Genomic DNA, 18631 nt, shown 5'->3' on the forward strand with positions numbered 1-18631 from the left:
CCTCTTAGGCCTCTGGATTCCCTCTGGTTTTTACTGTTTCTCTGTTTGACCCGTTTCGAACGGTCTGTATCTCTTTCTCTCTTTTTCTGGTTTAGAAAGCATTACGTTTTGCTAAGCTGAAATATCTTGAGATCGAATGCTAATATCCACTGTTTGGCTCCTCTATGAAATAAATGCTGTCTTACAGAAACATTTTTCCTCTTATAGAGCTGTTACATACTGTAACTTTAGATAAATTAAACCCAGCCACTGAAAGGTTATGCTCATGGTTTGTGGTTAAAATGAAGAAATTCAGATCTTTGTTTGAGTCATGAGGTTATTGGCTCTCATCCCTGAGCCTCTGAAGTTGCTAAATCAAGTCCTGTTTGATGTTTGTAAGTCATTCTTACCCCCCTCATCTGATCAGACTTGCAGAGGCCGGTTGACAATACAGGCATTAGTGCTCGGCAGGTCCGACTGTGCTGTATTCAGCCTCTCTGCATCTCACTGCAGCCCTGACTGATGTTCCTGAAGCGGAAGGATGGGTTTAGCGTTTAAACGGAGGAAGAGAGAGGATCTTATTAGTTTGGAGTCAGAACTGAGCTCCTCTCCCAACTTTCACTTTAATTTACTCATGAATGGGGGCCATCTGAGATGGTCAAATAGTCTGTCAATTATATTATTAAGTTCATAGACTGAGTCCGAACATCTGAGGATCTTCTCAAGGGAAACACAATGTGTTGTTGACAAAACGTTGTGTATGTGGTGATTTAACAATACTAGGAACATACAAATTGTGTAAGATGTTTCAACCTGAGCTCACGGGAATTCGTAGCTATTTTACGAGGTGGCTAATTCATATGAATTCATACGTTATACGTACTTTTACTAGAAAAAGCAATACTGAAGCCCCGCCCCTAAACCTATTGTTACTGGCGCAAAAGCAAAATGTACTAAAATGTACGAATGAGATCATACAAATTAGCCAAAATTTGTGTTGAATGTTCTTGTAAAACGTTTCGGTTTGTAAAAGCATTAAACCACTCAAGGCTGAATTTCACGCTGATTTTATTGCAGTTAAAAAGTATTGCTTGTAAAACCTATTTAATGATGGTCCTGTATCTGTTTATGAACTTTCAGTTTAATGCACCAAAGATTTTGGTCAATAAAGCACTACTCATGTTTAATGTCATCTTTTACAGACATTCTCTGTGCACATACTTGTCAGATGCTTTATGTCTCAATCTGGCATCCATTTTGGTGGCACTATTGGTTTGACATTTAAAAAGCATGTTTGTGGGTTAATGGAGGTCTTCTGACTGCATGATACTTGATAATAGATATAACCTATTCACTGGGATAAGAGGGCTCATATTTAAGAAAGAGAAAGAGCAAAAGTGAGCGAGTGTGAATAAATGTGTGTGTATGTGTGCTGGACCCACCTGCCAGCAATGACAATAGTTTAAACCCTATTCCAACATGAAGAGCATCGTTCTCGCTTTTTTTTAGAGGTGACACTTGGCTTTCACCGCATCTCTGTGCTTTTTAAAACCGGTATGATTGTGTCCAGTCAGAGTTCAGGGAGAAACGGGGAAAGAACAACATAAAGGCGACTGAACAAATGAGCGAGTTTTCGAAAGTTTGATACTTTGAGGTTTTTTTACTTGGAAACTTCAAACAGGTTATTTAATCTGTTCTTTTTTCTCTCTGTCTCGCTCTCGCCAAAAATGAAAAAAGGGAAAAAACTGAAGTATTGTCATGTGAGCTGAGATTAATTTTAGATTGCTCTGCTCTTCTGCTTTACCTTCAAAGGACCTCCATTACGTGGCAGAAGATAAGGGAGAGCTGGTGTTAGCCGCTGTAGCCAAGAAGAAGGCTAATGAAATAGACGCGGAGGCACAAACATCAGCACCAGGTGAGCGAATTATTCAAGTATCATGAGATACAATAAAACGCCAAATCAACCTGTTGTTGTGTGATAATGTTTATGAGTGCACTTGATCACCCAGTGACACTCATAATAATGTGAATAATGTGTGTTTAAAAGCACATTTGAGTCCTTAAAGAAATGCTCACTGTGACATAAAGAGAATTTTATTTTGGACTGAAAAAAAGCAGAAGATAAGATACAGATGAGGTAAAAAAAAAAAAGGTTATAGTCCCACCCTAAATTCACTCTATTGGTCTGCCCAACATAACAATTCCAATCTACAGATGTGGAAATTAAGAGATTAAGAGTTTGTGTTAAGGTATGTGTTTAGGTAAAATGATCACTTTGTTTCATTCTGTGAACTACTAACAAAATTTCTCCCAAATTTAAAAATATTGTTTCTATTTGCGTTTATTCGCAGAAAATGAAAACTGAAGAAACAGGTCAAAATAACAGAAAAGTTGCTCTTTATTTTTTCAGAACTCATATACTGCAAAGAAAACAAGTTCATATTCACTTTTAAGTAATACAACAGTAATATTCGTACATGTATTTAGGTTAGAGTTAAACAATCATTTTTCATGTGACGACCTCGATTTTTATCAGTTTCCATGTGTCTTGTCATGCAGTCGGTCTTTCACATTGCTGTTAGATGACTTTGTCACTCCTGAGGTTTGATTTTGTTGAAATTCAACAGACACTGGACTGAAATGGCCACAGTACATCTAGAAATGCTGAATAAATGGAAATTTGGAATGGTCTCTGCACGGTCACACCAAATTGAGCCTGTGTTGCTGTGTCAGACTGATTAAAGTTCTATGACAAAAAGAGCAAATTTGACTCATTTTTATATGTAAATATAGTAAGCTGGGACATGACAAAAAATGACACGCTTCAGCTTCACCAGTCCAACAAAACATCTAGGCAAAGTTACAAGAGACAGTTTGTGAATTTACTGTAGCTCTGTGTTCGTAACACATACACAGTTGATTTGATTTGGTGTTACGAGTCTTTTTTGATGTGACGTAAGGCGTGTGCGACCAGGACAGCAGCACCACCAACGGGGAAATTAAAGAAAAGTCATTAGGTTTCGTAATGTTTAATCTCTATGTAATAATGTAATTATATTTTGCTTCTTCGAGGGTTTTTTTCTGGTGCGTGCTGCGTGCAGATTGAAAGTAGAATTTGATTCTTTCACATTGTTAATTGGTTGAATAGAAAGGGTTTAAAGTGCATTGACCTCAGCTCTGATATTCTGTTTTCTGTCGCCTTCGGTGTATATGTCCCGTGTGCAGTTTAGGGAACATGTTTAAGGCAGACATTTAAATGAGAGAGAAAACAGAAGCGAGAGGGAGATGAGGGACGGACAGAAGTGCTTTGGCTAACAGGTGTATAGATGAGACAAGGGAGGTGTTTAGCTTCTAATAAGGGGGCGAAACTTGAGGGTGTGTGTGTGTTTCCCACCCTGTCTACCCATAAGCTTCTTAATTATGTCCTTGATGATTTCCCTGCTCTCTCACCCCGAGCAGACCTTAACCTTGGAAGGAAGTGCTTAAGAGTGTGAATACAAGAGGAACAGATGGGCAAAATAGTCTGTTTGGGGGCATTTTACTGGTGTTAATAGTTGATATGTTGCAATCAGAAGTCATTGCATGAGATTTATTTTTTTATAATGCAAGATGCTCCCTCTTTCTCAGCTTTTGATCTGTGTTAGTTTTCCTGTCAATAGTGCTGATATTGTCCGTGTGTGTTTGTGTGTAGGGATTATTGTGGAATATTTAAAGGAAATTCTGTAGGGCAGTGTAGAGATCATAAATAGGGAATGAGAACGGCAGGATTCAGTATTGTGCTGTGCTTTAAAAAGACGTGGTGTCTTGTTTACATCTGGCCTGCCTGAAGCGAGCGTCTCACTCTGTCAGCCAGCCGTGACTGTGAAGGATACACACACATAAGAAATTAAAAAGTGACTTAATATTCACACATAGTTTAAACCCTATTCCAACTTGAAGAGCATCGTTCTCGCTTTTTTTTAGAGGTGACACTTGGCTTTCACCGCATCTCTGTGCTTTTTAAAACCGGTATGATTGTGTCCAGTCAGAGTTCAGGGAGAAACGGGGAAAGAACAACATAAAGGCGACTGAACAAATGAGCGAGTTTTCGAAAGTTTGATACTTTGAGGTTTTTTTACTTGGAAACTTCAAACAGGTTATTTAATCTGTTCTTTTTTCTCTCTGTCTCGCTCTCGCCAAAAATGAAAAAAGGGAAAAAACTGAAGTATTGTCATGTGAGCTGAGATTAATTTTAGATTGCTCTGCTCTTCTGCTTTACCTTCAAAGGACCTCCATTACGTGGCAGAAGATAAGGGAGAGCTGGTGTTAGCCGCTGTAGCCAAGAAGAAGGCTAATGAAATAGACGCGGAGGCACAAACATCAGCACCAGGTGAGCGAATTATTCAAGTATCATGAGATACAATAAAACGCCAAATCAACCTGTTGTTGTGTGATAATGTTTATGAGTGCACTTGATCACCCAGTGACACTCATAATAATGTGAATAATGTGTGTTTAAAAGCACATTTGAGTCCTTAAAGATATGCTCACTGTGACATAAAGAGAATTTTATTTTGGACTGAAAAAAAGCAGAAGATAAGATACAGATGAGGTAAAAAAAAAAAAGGTTATAGTCCCACCCTAAATTCACTCTATTGGTCTGCCCAACATAACAATTCCAATCTACAGTTGTGGAAATTAAGAGATTAAGAGTTTGTGTTAAGGTATGTGTTTAGGTAAAATGATCACTTTGTTTCATTCTGTGTACTACTAACAAAATTTCTCCCAAATTTAAAAATATTGTTTCTATTTGCGTTTATTCGCAGAAAATGAAAACTGAAGAAACAGGTCAAAATAACAGAAAAGTTGCTCTTTATTTTTTCAGATCTCATATACTGCAAAGAAAACAAGTTCATATTCACTTTTAAGTAATACAACAGTAATATTCGTACATGTATTTAGGTTAGAGTTAAACAATCATTTTTCATGTGACGACCTCGATTTTTATCAGTTTCCATGTGTCTTGTCATGCAGTCGGTCTTTCACATTGCTGTTAGATGACTTTGTCACTCCTGAGGTTTGATTTTGTTGAAATTCAACAGACACTGGACTGAAATGGCCACAGTACATCTAGAAATGCTGAATAAATGGATATTTGGAATGGTCTCTGCACGGTCACACCAAATTGAGCCTGTGTTGCTGTGTCAGACTGATTAAAGTTCTATGACAAAAAGAGCAAATTTGACTCATTTTTATATGTATATATAGTAAGCTGGGACATGACAAAAAATGACACGCTTCAGCTTCACCAGTCCAACAAAACATCTAGGCAAAGTTACAAGAGACAGTTTGTGAATTTACTGTAGCTCTGTGTTCGTAACACATACACAGTTGATTTGATTTGGTGTTACGAGTCTTTTTTGATGTGACGTAAGGCGTGTGCGACCAGGACAGCAGCACCACCATCGGGGAAATTAAAGAAAAGTCATTAGGTTTCGTAATGTTTAATCTCTATGTAATAATGTAATTATATTTTGCTTCTTCGAGGGTTTTTTTCTGGTGCGTGCTGCGTGCAGATTGAAAGTAGAATTTGATTCTTTCACATTGTTAATTGGTTGAATAGAAAGGGTTTAAAGTGCATTGACCTCAGCTCTGATATTCTGTTTTCTGTCGCCTTCGGTGTATATGTCCCGTGTGCAGTTTAGGGAACATGTTTAAGGCAGACATTTAAATGAGAGAGAAAACAGAAGCGAGAGGGAGATGAGGGACGGACAGAAGTGCTTTGGCTAACAGGTGTATAGATGAGACAAGGGAGGTGTTTAGCTTCTAATAAGGGGGCGAAACTTGAGGGTGTGTGTGTGTTTCCCACCCTGTCTACCCATAAGCTTCTTAATTATGTCCTTGATGATTTCCCTGCTCTCTCACCCCGAGCAGACCTTAACCTTGGAAGGAAGTGCTTAAGAGTGTGAATACAAGAGGAACAGATGGGCAAAATAGTCTGTTTGGGGGCATTTTACTGGTGTTAATAGTTGATATGTTGCAATCAGAAGTCATTGCATGAGATTTATTTTTTTATAATGCAAGATGCTCCCTCTTTCTCAGCTTTTGATCTGTGTTAGTTTNTTAGGGATGGGCGATATGGCCCTAAAACTCTATCACGATAATTCCTGGTATTTCTTGCGATAACGATAAAAATGACGATATATCCATAACGCCATCCACCGCTGTTTTTTGCGTCAAGTGATAGTAGCTGCATGTAGTCTAGACCCTCAGAAAAACAAATATTATCAAAAAGTAAAACTTACCCCAAATCAAACAGCTCCTAAAATATACCTACAGTATTTTTGTAAATATAAAATATAATAGTGAGATTCGACTTCAAAAGGTTGTAGTAAAGAAAAGTTAAATGAACTAAAGCTCAATAAACACATCATGTCATACCTAAAACTGTATATATTCTATTGTTGGGTGGAAACGATCGATCGCATCACGCTGTCAATCACTCTCTCTTGAACTGTGTGAACCTTCTCTTCTCACAGCAACATACACTGAATCTGTCTATGACTCGCGCTACAGAAAGAGAACAGAAAAATGCGGATAAAAGAAATCTAATTAAATAATCCATGCTTTTATACGCTCATAAACGTATTTAAAATAACGTAATACAAACTCGCATTTGTACTGTATGTAAACAGGCAGCAGTGCTGTGCGCGCTGTGTCGCTATGAAAGCACATGTGGGCGCGAGCTGCGCACGGGACGCTCGTTCATCCTGTATATAACAGGCAAGAAATCATACTAAACAATTTGCGCACGCGCGCATAACATCTAACGAATGTTTAAATAAATCTTTTAGCCAAACTAAATGTTGTGGTGTAACGCATTATGACTATCAACGAATACTTAACAAACGAATTAAATAAAACGAAAGTGAAACTAAACATTAACTTCGGATGCATCTACAGTGCCAACCTAAACGAGATTTAGAGCTTTTAGTGCAAACTCTTTCTCAGCTTCACGTCCGCCCTCCGCTATACCCGTTTTCGCTTCACATATGAGCTGTGAATGGGTCTCACAAAGAAATACGTCATCAACTAGAATTTATCGTTTATATCGCGGGAAGACTAATTCCTATCGTGTGGGGAATTCTACCAGTATATCGCAAACGATATAATATCGCCCATCCCTATCACCATTATGGTAGTTTTCAACGTGATGAATAGTGTGAGATGGCTTTAAGGGTATTGATCTGTTGGAGATGTTTGTAGATCATTAGTACGTGCATTAAATGTTGCACCCACTTTAAATTTTTAACCAAAATAATGCTTAGTCTAATATATTGATATAAACCAAGATTATTATAAAATAGTACAGCTTTAGAAATGTTTATTAATCTTTAAGTCAATATTGTTTGTATTCATTATTGTTTTTTCCATCAGTAAGGATAATGCAAGCATATCACTTGTTCACACTATACAACAATCCATTTCCAAAGTTTTAGGGGCTGTACAGAATTGCGTTCCTCTGCACTGTATAATTATAAAAAAAAATGTGCAGTTTTTGCAGTTGATGCTCTCTCTCTGTCTTCTCTGTTCTTTTACTGTTGCTTTGTTGTCACAGAAGAGTATCTGTGTCTCATTGAGGACCGTGTTGAATTGGTGAGAGTGCCAATTGTAAGAGAGAATCCAGTTTTGAGTGTATAAGAGGATCATCTTATAGTTCACAAGATGCACACGGCTGTGCTGTAGGGAGTTCACAAAGATCGAGTCTCACAGTAGAATCCCTTGCTGTATATGTAACCTGTCTCTGTCTGGGAAAAGTGAACAAGTTCCCCATGTATTACACATTCCTAGGATACATTGTTATGTCTCTCTCTCTCTCTCTCTCATACAGAAAAGCTACTACATTTCAAAGATCCTACATGTTAAACTGTTTCCCTCTGGGCTTGTGTGATTTTAGATGATGGTCTGTCAACATACGGAGGGTGTAGTGGAGTTAAACTACCACCAGCCAGGAGCGAGAAAGATACACCTACCACAAAACACTCAAGGTGAGGGTGTTAAAAATGTTACAAGTGCAAACTAAATATAAATATGTGCATAAAATAAAAGCTGAGCTTCAATTTTAGAGGCTGTTGCTATAGTTTAACTACAGCTTAACTAAATTGTCAAATAAAACAAATTCGAATTAAAGGTGCTGTGTGATTTTTTTGGAGGATCTTTTGACAGAAATGCAATATAATATACTATGTCTTCAGAGGTGTATAAAGCGTTGTGTTTTTCTTACCTTAGAGTGAGCTATTTCTATCTGTATAGCCTATATACAGCGGGTCCCCTTGGAATTTGCCATGTTGTTTCCACAGTAGCCCTAAATGAACAAACTGCTCTACAGAGCACGTTTTGTATGTTATCTCCTTCTGCAAAAATATGGAAACGTGATGTCATCTTATTCCTGTGTCAGCCATCTTAGTGCTTCGAAAGGGAGGGGTGAGCCGTTGGTTGCAATTCGCAACCTCACCACTAGATAACACTGGAGCTTTACTCTAATTTGTATATAATCGAAAATGCAAAATTGTAATAACCTGTAACGCATGGATATTTGTCTATCATTCACCCAAGTTTGGCCCAACTGTGTGGAGTGGGTTTGTGTGTGCTTTTATTGTCCGTTGGTCATTGACTCTTTCTTTCTTTTCTAAGCTCCCTCTGTCTTCTTCAAATCCTTCCTCTCTCCTCATCCAGTAGTGAGCGGATGGCCCAAAGAGGATGGGCTGGGATTAAAGGCTTTTTAAAACATAAAATAAGGAGTTCTGGGTAATTTGGCAGCGTGAATCCTAGTTTACAGGCCTGTGCTGCAACACGTTAGAGGAAGATGCTTCCACCCAGATAAATGGCAGCTGCAGAGGGAGGAAATCCTCATCTAATTTTCCCCTTTTTTTGTTTGTTTTTTATTCTATTTAGCCACACTAATCTGGTCTCCGATGAAGTTTTATTGTTTCTTATGCCGAGCCAATAAGGCTTAGAGACACCGAGTCGAGCTTTATTCCTGCATTGTGCAGGCAGAGAAAAAGGGATTGAGCGAAGGAGCACAATGCCTCGGTAGCATCACCATCGGTCGTATTAAATCCAGCACGGCACAGGGAGAGAGGCAAAGAGGCGGATATCTGGAAACGTCCCAACAGTTTTCTGTTTTATTCAACGCACATCTGTTTACATACACATCCTTGAATTTCACATGTATTCCACGCAGTCCTTTTTAGCATGGACTCAGAATCGAAGGCATCAGTATATATGCGTAGCTGTGTATTTGTTTGTTTAGTTAGTTGTTTGGTGTGGGCTGCACACTGTAGGCCTGTTTTTCTCTCCTTTCCATGTAAGCGGCGTGCATCACTAAAGGAAACTGAAAAGCTACAAAAATTACTCGCCGTCTCCGTCGCCAGACTCGGCCGTAAAACGTAATCGCACAGCCCACAATGTGACTGATAACATTCACACAGTCTCATGCATTGGTGGTAGTGGTTTGTGTTTACGGAATACCCATGAATCCCTGGGAAAGGCCTGACTCCCACACGCAGCTTCTCTGCGGTGAGGGATGTACTTGATGTGCTGTTTGTGTGAAAGACATCCATGCCCATCTGCCGTAAGCGCTATAGTACAGTTAAGATTGCATGTTTTCATCATTTTTATGTCTTAAAGAAAGTAACAACTTTTCTTTTTCCTGCAGTAAGTCTAGAGAAATGTCGACCTCTGAGACTCACGATGACCTCTCTAACATCCTAACAAGTCAACACACCTGGCCTTGGAGAAACACAGGTATGTTATGTGTCTTTCATTTGAATAACATTGCACTCGAATAAATGTACTTCATTGTTTTCAGTATTTGGGATGAAGGTGTACAGCATGTTATCCTGTGGAGCATTATGGATATAATTTATAGCGAATTTGTGTGTTTTGCGTAGAGCCCAACTGCTATAGATAATTCCCTCATTAACACGCTGAGAGTGATATCTGCCCCTCTGTTTTGCCCTCTAAGAAAGGTTCAAGTTGACTGCCTTTTTCTGCTTGCATTGTACTTAGCTAATCATCCTAAAACACGAATGTTTTATTCTTTTCTGTCCACAGAATAATTAAACTTTTCCCCCGTACATATTTATTGGACAGTACAGACTGTAGGCTATTACAGGCATTTACATCAGAATTTTAATACATGCATAATCCTGAATGCTAATAGCACAGTCATAATTTACCATGCGGATACCCTCCTCCAGTAGAGCTGCAGAGGATGCAGGGCTTTGATACTTGTACTCAACACTTCCACCTACACACACATTCGCACACTAGAACGTGATTATTGAGCGAGTGGCACTTAGGGTTTGATCACCTGATTCAGGTGTGATAGATCACACTAGATTTATAGATTTATTTCATGGCTCTCAGAAATCAATCCTCATTTGTGGTGATGTACACAATTATTAAATTAATTGTTTCTTTTTCATCTGTAGAAATCAGTCTTGTTGACCAGGACACTCAGGTGATGTTTTTTTATTAAAACACAAAGTTTGCTATATTGTTGATGAAGCATTATTGACTGTCATATGAACAATTTATATTCTAGCTCATAATTTTACATAACGTTGGGCAGAATGTTTCTCTAAAACGTACAAATTTTGTTTGTAAGGATGTTTTAGGCTCAATTTTATTTGAAAGTAACAATCGTTGTGTGAAATTCTTATATCTTGTGACAGGTTTCTGAGGCGAGTGGGAAACTCAAAGTTATTCATTTTGGTTTAGTGTAAATATTTTAAAATACATTTGTAATAATAGTCATTAATTGTAATAAAAAAAAAGTTCTTTCCAAGAATATCTGAATGTGCTTTTTTATCTCATTTCAAATTAAACATATTTTTTCTATTTTTGTGTGAATCCTTTATCTTTTATAATTTCATGTTTGAGTGCTTGTAAATAAATTCTGTCACATTATCAACAGGTTGTAAAATCCCATTTATGCATCTATAAAAAAAGTGTATTCAAACCTGCTTTTTCACAGTTTTTCCTCTTTCCACTGAGGCTCAAGTGTCAGTCACTATCACACTATCAGATTTGAGGGTGTGTAAATGCAGGCCTGTGTAAAGCTGTTTATAAAAATGACTTTTTTGTAGTCAAAACCCAGCACCTCACTTTCTTTGAAATGGTGGCACAGAGGCCACACTAGCACACTGGTCCTTGATCACAGGATCAGCGGTGTGGCATGTGTTGGGCTGTTGGCTGGTTTTATTTTCCACCTGTTTGGTGTATGAGATTACATGCAGAAGAAATGCAGAGGGGATACGTCGCGCGTGTCTCTAAAGAGGAGGCTTCCGTTTCCCCCACAGTCTTCATACACAGTGGCCGTGTCAGAACTGTCGCCGGCCTGCTTGCCGAACTTAATCTGACAGCACCCAGCTATCCATAATCCCTCACTGTATCGTAATCTATTTACTCTGCATTTTAAGAGGATTTTCTTTTTTAAAGAAGTATATACTGTATATATGTAGGAAATAGAAGAGTCAGCCTTTTAGTATTTATTAGGAAAATGTATTGTTTTATTTTGAATTGCATTGTTTTACTGTTATGTAAAAATACAAATATTTAAATATTTTTACAAATCAGTAAAGATCTCAGCCTTAACTTTGTTTCCATGTAAAGAGAATGGTAATGTTGGTTTGTTAGACTTCAGTATATGATGTGGCACAAAAAAAATACAATGTGGTCCGAGGAAAACCAAGCGAGTTCTACAGTCTAACCACAAAACCTGTAGAAGTAATAGTCCAGGAATAGGTAATATTGCACTTTGAGTTACAACAACAAATAACCTGGAGTAACGTCTTTGATGCATGGGTTTTGCTACTTCAAGAGTGCTCTGAAAATAACTTTCCAGTAACTTTTATTTGTTATAATACTGACCAGACAACTCACTGTCATGGTAAAATAAATCTGTCAGTTTCTGTCTTTTTTTTAATCCTATTCCTTTCTAAGTGAGACTGGCCTCAAGTCATAGATTGTTTGCCAGTAAAAAAAATTTTAACAGATCACACTAAAGATTAAATTTTTTAATCACACAGGATTATTTCTCAGATCAGTTTTCTTTGAATGGCAACCTTGTAATCCTGTGTTCAGTCAAATTATGGAAATGTTTTGGATCATGTAGGTTTGTTTGTGAAATGTGATTGACACCTAATTGGGTTCAAGAAAAGTTTATTTTGCATGCAATGAGTAGGCCTATTATTTATTTCCTAGATGGTTTAAAGCTCCTGTCAATAGTGCTGATATTGTCCGTGTGTGTTTGTGTGTAGGGATTATTGTGGAATATTTAAAGGAAATTCTGTAGGGCAGTGTAGAGATCATAAATAGGGAATGAGAACGGCAGGATTCAGTATTGTGCTGTGCTTTAAAAAGACGTGGTGTCTTGTTTACATCTGGCCTGCCTGAAGCGAGCGTCTCACTCTGTCAGCCAGCCGTGACTGTGAAGGATACACACACATAAGAAATTAAAAAGTGACTTAATATTCACACACATTTATGGTAGTTTTCAACGTGATGAAAGTGTGAGATGGCTTTAAGGGTATTGATCTGTTGGAGATGTTTGTAGATCATTAGTACGTGCATTAAATGTTGCACCCACTTTAAATTTTTAACCAAAATAATGCTTAGTCTAATATATTGATATAAACCAAGATTATTATAAAATAGTACAGCTTTAGAAATGTTTATTAATCTTTAAGTCAATATTGTTTGTATTCATTATTGTTTTTTCCATCAGTAAGGATAATGCAAGCATATCACTTGTTCACACTATACAACAATCCATTTCCAAAGTTTTAGGGGCTGTACAGAATTGCGTTCCTCTGCACTGTATAATTATAAAAAAAATGTGCAGTTTTTGCAGTTGATGCTCTCTCTCTGTCTTCTCTGTTCTTTTACTGTTGCTTTGTTGTCACAGAAGAGTATCTGTGTCTCATTGAGGACCGTGTTGAATTGGTGAGAGTGCCAATTGTAAGAGAGAATCCAGTTTTGAGTGTATAAGAGGATCATCTTATAGTTCACAAGATGCACACGGCTGTGCTGTAGGGAGTTCACAAAGATCGAGTCTCACAGTAGAATCCCTTGCTGTATATGTAACCTGTCTCTGTCTGGGAAAAGTGAACAAGTTCCCCATGTATTACACATTCCTAGGATACATTGTTATGTCTCTCTCTCTCTCTCTCTCATACAGAAAAGCTACTACATTTCAAAGATCCTACATGTTAAACTGTTTCCCTCTGGGCTTGTGTGATTTTAGATGATGGTCTGTCAACATACGGAGGGTGTAGTGGAGTTAAACTACCACCAGCCAGGAGCGAGAAAGATACACCTACCACAAAACACTCAAGGTGAGGGTGTTAAAAATGTTACAAGTGCAAACTAAATATAAATATGTGCATAAAATAAAAGCTGAGCTTCAATTTTAGAGGCTGTTGCTATAGTTTAACTACAGCTTAACTAAATTGTCAAATAAAACAAATTCGAATTAAAGGTGCTGTGTGATTTATTTGGAGGATCTTTTGACAGAAATGCAATATAATATACTATGTCTTCAGAGGTGTATAAAGCGTTGTGTTTTTCTTACCTTAGAGTGAGCTATTTCTATCTGTATAGCCTATATACAGCGGGTCCCCTTGGAAATTGCCATGTTGTTTCCACAGTAGCCCTAAATGAACAAACTGCTCTACAGAGCACGTTTTGTATGTTATCTCCTTCTGCAAAAATATGGAAACGTGATGTCATCTTATTCCTGTGTCAGCCATCTTAGTGCTTCGAAAGGGAGGGGTGAGCCGAAGGTTGCAATTCGCAACCTCACCACTAGATAACACTGGAGCTTTACTCTAATTTGTATATAATCGAAAATGCAAAATTGTAATAACCTGTAACGCATGGATATTTGTCTATCATTCACCCAAGTTTGGCCCAACTGTGTGGAGTGGGTTTGTGTGTGCTTTTATTGTCCGTTGGTCATTGACTCTTTCTTTCTTTTCTAAGCTCCCTCTGTCTTCTTCAAATCCTTCCTCTCTCCTCATCCAGTAGTGAGCGGATGGCCCAAAGAGGATGGGCTGGGATTAAAGGCTTTTTAAAACATAAAATAAGGAGTTCTGGGTAATTTGGCAGCGTGAATCCAAGTTTACAGGCCTGTGCTGCAACACGTTAGAGGAAGATGCTTCCACCCAGATAAATGGCAGCTGCAGAGGGAGGAAATCCTCATCTAATTTTCCCCTTTTTTTGTTTGTTTTTTATTCTATTTAGCCACACTAATCTGGTCTCCGATGAAGTTTTATTGTTTCTTATGCCGAGCCAATAAGGCTTAGAGACACCGAGTCGAGCTTTATTCCTGCATTGTGCAGGCAGAGAAAAAGGGATTGAGCGAAGGAGCACAATGCCTCGGTAGCATCACCATCGGTCGTATTAAATCCAGCACGGCACAGGGAGAGAGGCAAAGAGGCGGATATCTGGAAACGTCCCAACAGTTTTCTGTATTATTCAACGCACATCTGTTTACATACACATCCTTGAATTTCACATGTATTCCACGCAGTCCTTTTTAGCATGGACTCAGAATCGAAGGCATCAGTAAATATGCGTAGCTGTGTATTTGTTTGTTTAGTTAGTTGTTTGGTGTGGGCTGCACACTGTAGGCCTGTTTTTCTCTCCTTTCCATGTAAGCGGCGTGCATCACTAAAGGAAACCGAAAAGCTACAAAAATTACTCGCCGTCTCCGTCGCCAGACTCGGCCGTAAAACGTAATCGCACAGCCCACAATGTGACTGATAACATTCACACAGTCTCATGCATTGGTGGTAGTGGTTTGTGTTTACGGAATACCCATGAATCCCTGGGAAAGGCCTGACTCCCACACGCAGCTTCTCTGCGGTGAGGGATGTACTTGATGTGCTGTTTGTGTGAAAGACATCCATGCCCATCTGCCGTAAGCGCTATAGTACAGTTAAGATTGCATGTTTTCATCATTTTTATGTCTTAAAGAAAGTAACAACTTTTCTTTTTCCTGCAGTAAGTCTAGAGAAATGTCGACCTCTGAGACTCACGATGACCTCTCTAACATCCTAACAAGTCAACACACCTGGCCTTGGAGAAACACAGGTATGTTATGTGTCTTTCATTTGAATAACATTGCACTCGAATAAATGTACTTCATTGTTTTCAGTATTTGGGATGAAGGTGTACAGCATGTTATCCTGTGGAGCATTATGGATATAATTTATAGCGAATTTGTGTGTTTTGCGTAGAGCCCAACTGCTATAGATAATTCCCTCATTAACACGCTGAGAGTGATATCTGCCCCTCTGTTTTGCCCTCTAAGAAAGGTTCAAGTTGACTGCCTTTTTCTGCTTGCATTGTACTTAGCTAATCATCCTAAAACACGAATGTTTTATTCTTTTCTGTCCACAGAATAATTAAACTTTTCCCCCGTACATATTTATTGGACAGTACAGACTGTAGGCTATTACAGGCATTTACATCAGAATTTTAATACATGCATAATCCTGAATGCTAATAGCACAGTCATAATTTACCATGCGGATACCCTCCTCCAGTAGAGCTGCAGAGGATGCAGGGCTTTGATACTTGTACTCAACACTTCCACCTACACACACATTCGCACACTAGAACGTGATTATTGAGCGAGTGGCACTTAGGGTTTGATCACCTGATTCAGGTGTGATAGATCACACTAGATTTATAGATTTATTTCATGGCTCTCAGAAATCAATCCTCATTTGTGGTGATGTACACAATTATTAAATTAATTGTTTCTTTTTCATCTGTAGAAATCAGTCTTGTTGACCAGGACACTCAGGTGATGTTTTTTTATTAAAACACAAAGTTTGCTATATTGTTGATGAAGCATTATTGACTGTCATATGAACAATTTATATTCTAGCTCATAATTTTACATAACGTTGGGCAGAATGTTTCTCTAAAACGTACAAATTTTGTTTGTAAGGATGTTTTAGGCTCAATTTTATTTGAAAGTAACAATCGTTGTGTGAAATTCTTATATCTTGTGACAGGTTTCTGAGGCGAGTGGGAAACTCAAAGTTATTCATTTTGGTTTAGTGTAAATATTTTAAAATACATTTGTAATAATAGTCATTAATTGTAATAAAAAAAAAGTTCTTTCCAAGAATATCTGAATGTGCTTTTTTAACTCATTTCAAATTAAACATATTTTTTCTATTTTTGTGTGAATCCTTTATCTTTTATAATTTCATGTTTGAGTGCTTGTAAATAAATTCTGTCACATTATCAACAGGTTGTAAAATCCCATTTATGCATCTATAAAAAAAGTGTATTCAAACCTGCTTTTTCACAGTTTTTCCTCTTTCCACTGAGGCTCAAGTGTCAGTCACTATCACACTATCAGATTTGAGGGTGTGTAAATGCAGGCCTGTGTAAAGCTGTTTATAAAAATGACTTTTTTGTAGTCAAAACCCAGCACCTCACTTTCTTTGAAATGGTGGCACAGAGGCCACACTAGCACACTGGTCCTTGATCACAGGATCAGCGGTGAGGCATGTGTTGGGCTGTTGGCTGGTTTTATTTTCCACCTGTTTGGTGTATGAGATTACATGCAGAAGAAATGCAGAGGGGATACGTCGCGCGTGTCTCTAAAGAGGAGGCTTCCGTTTCCCCCACAGTCTTCATACACAGAGGCCGTGTCAGAACTGTCGCCGGCCTGCTTGCCGAACTTAATCTGACAGCACCCAGCTATCCATAATCCCTCACTGTATCGTAATCTATTTACTCTGCATTTTAAGAGGATTTTCTTTTTTAAAGAAGTATATACTGTATATATGTAGGAAATAGAAGAGTCAGCCTTTTAGTATTTATTAGGAAAATGTATTGTTTTATTTTGAATTGCATTGTTTTACTGTTATGTAAAAATACAAATATTTAAATATTTTTACAAATCAGTAAAGATCTCAGCCTTAACTTTGTTTCCATGTAAAGAGAATGGTAATGTTGGTTTGTTAGACTTCAGTATATGATGTGGCACAAAAAAAATACAATGTGGTCCGAGGAAAACCAAGCGAGTTCTACAGTCTAACCACAAAACCTGTAGAAGTAATAGTCCAGGAATAGGTAATATTGCACTTTGAGTTACAACAACAAATAACCTGGAGTAACGTCTTTGATGCATGGGTTTTGCTACTTCAAGAGTGCTCTGAAAATAACTTTCCAGTAACTTTTATTTGTTATAATACTGACCAGACAACTCACTGTCATGGTAAAATAAATCTGTCAATTTCTGTCTTTTTTTAAATCCTATTCCTTTCTAAGTGAGACTGGCCTCAAGTCATAGATTGTTTGCCAGTAAAAAAAATTTTAACAGATCACACTAAAGATTAAATTTTTTAATCACACAGGATTATTTCTCAGATCAGTTTTCTTTGAATGGCAACCTTGTAATCCTGTGTTCAGTCAAATTATGGAAATGTTTTGGATCATGTAGGTTTGTTTGTGAAATGTGATTGACACCTAATTGGGTTCAAGAAAAGTTTATTTTGCATGCAATGAGTAGGCCTATTATTTATTTCCTAGATGGTTTAAAGCCAGTTTTGATTATCTTTTGCATGTGTTTGTGGCACACATTATTACAATAATATCATGTGTGAACTTTACCACATACTTTTTACATTTAAATTTTCTTATTTTTATTGTTTGCTTATACGTCAGTGCTGCCCTGTTGCCAAATGCTACGATTTGTTGCTGAGGTAAATATAGGCTCGTTAATGCCTCGATTTCCTCGATGGTTGCGTAAGCAGAGGGCAAACTGGTTTTCTGTAGTCCCAGTGCATGTCTGCGGGGTCAACAGCTCAGAAAAGAGCGAGCACGTCCTCGGGCTTTCTGCAAGCGTCTTCAGACAGTTAGGTGATGTCACAGTCTGGTCACCTGATATGAGGAAAAATCAACTCGACAAATTGTTCTCGCCTCAATTAAACGTAAATTAACCGTTCTTATTATAATTGCGGTGATTATGATGAATTATGTCATTGCTAGAATTAAATAGTTTTGTCAACTAACACTTGAGTCGTAAAAAAATAATTCATCTGTGAATTGGCCTCTTACCAGCCTCCATCGCTAGAAAAAAACCCATTGTATTTTCTACCACGTAAATTTATAAATCATTTAAAAATCTACCAATCACAGTTGACTTTTTTTAGTTACGTGTTGGTGGATGATATAAATAATTTATACGTTACAAGGTTTAAGTTTAATAGCTTCTATACAGTCCTAAGGTGGTCAGCTATCAAGTCATATAGCCTAAGCTATGGACAGATAAAGCTATATCCGAGATCTCCAAATGTCCATCCTGACAGGCAAAATGCCGTCGTATGTCTTTTAAGACCCCAACATCAATACAGTAAGAATAAATTCCTCTGCTGGTTTCCCCAACCTCAGCGTTTCCGTAACTCGGAGAGGTCCAGAGTCAGCATCTGGCCATCTCAGTAAACCGCCTTTGCGCATCACACTTCCGTTCCCATTAATGGTTTTGGCCGGTAATCTCTTTAACAGTTTTCACATGTAATAATATGGTGCCAATTGTGGACAACCCATACCACTCGGCTGACATTTGGCCATATGTGCG

The 18631-nt window shown here is 38.0% G+C and overlaps 1 protein-coding gene and 1 long non-coding RNA gene across 2 annotated transcripts in view; both read left to right on the forward strand.

Annotated features, from left to right (window-relative positions):
• The window catches only part of wdpcp (WD repeat containing planar cell polarity effector), a 64694-nt gene extending 53873 nt beyond the window's left edge, over nt 1-10821 (forward strand). Inside the window, exons 14-18 of the mRNA XM_057344454.1 lie at nt 1792-1894; nt 7916-8006; nt 9677-9765; nt 10455-10483; nt 10698-10821. Coding sequence (XP_057200437.1) covers nt 1792-1894; nt 7916-8006; nt 9677-9765; nt 10455-10483; nt 10698-10748 — 363 coding nt within the window. The 3' untranslated portion in view covers nt 10749-10821. The remainder of the gene's footprint in view (nt 1-1791; nt 1895-7915; nt 8007-9676; nt 9766-10454; nt 10484-10697) is intronic.
• A 2447-nt stretch (nt 10822-13268) lies between these two features.
• Nucleotides 13269-16175, forward strand: LOC130560588 (uncharacterized). Its single transcript, XR_008963716.1, has 4 exons — nt 13269-13361; nt 15032-15120; nt 15810-15838; nt 16053-16175. It is a non-coding gene; the product is annotated as an uncharacterized LOC130560588 (long non-coding RNA).
• Nucleotides 16176-18631: the final 2456 nt, after the last annotated feature.

The sequence above is a fragment of the Triplophysa rosa genome, linkage group LG10 (assembly GCF_024868665.1).
Source record: "Triplophysa rosa linkage group LG10, Trosa_1v2, whole genome shotgun sequence".
Taxonomy (NCBI): Eukaryota; Metazoa; Chordata; class Actinopteri; order Cypriniformes; family Nemacheilidae; genus Triplophysa; species Triplophysa rosa.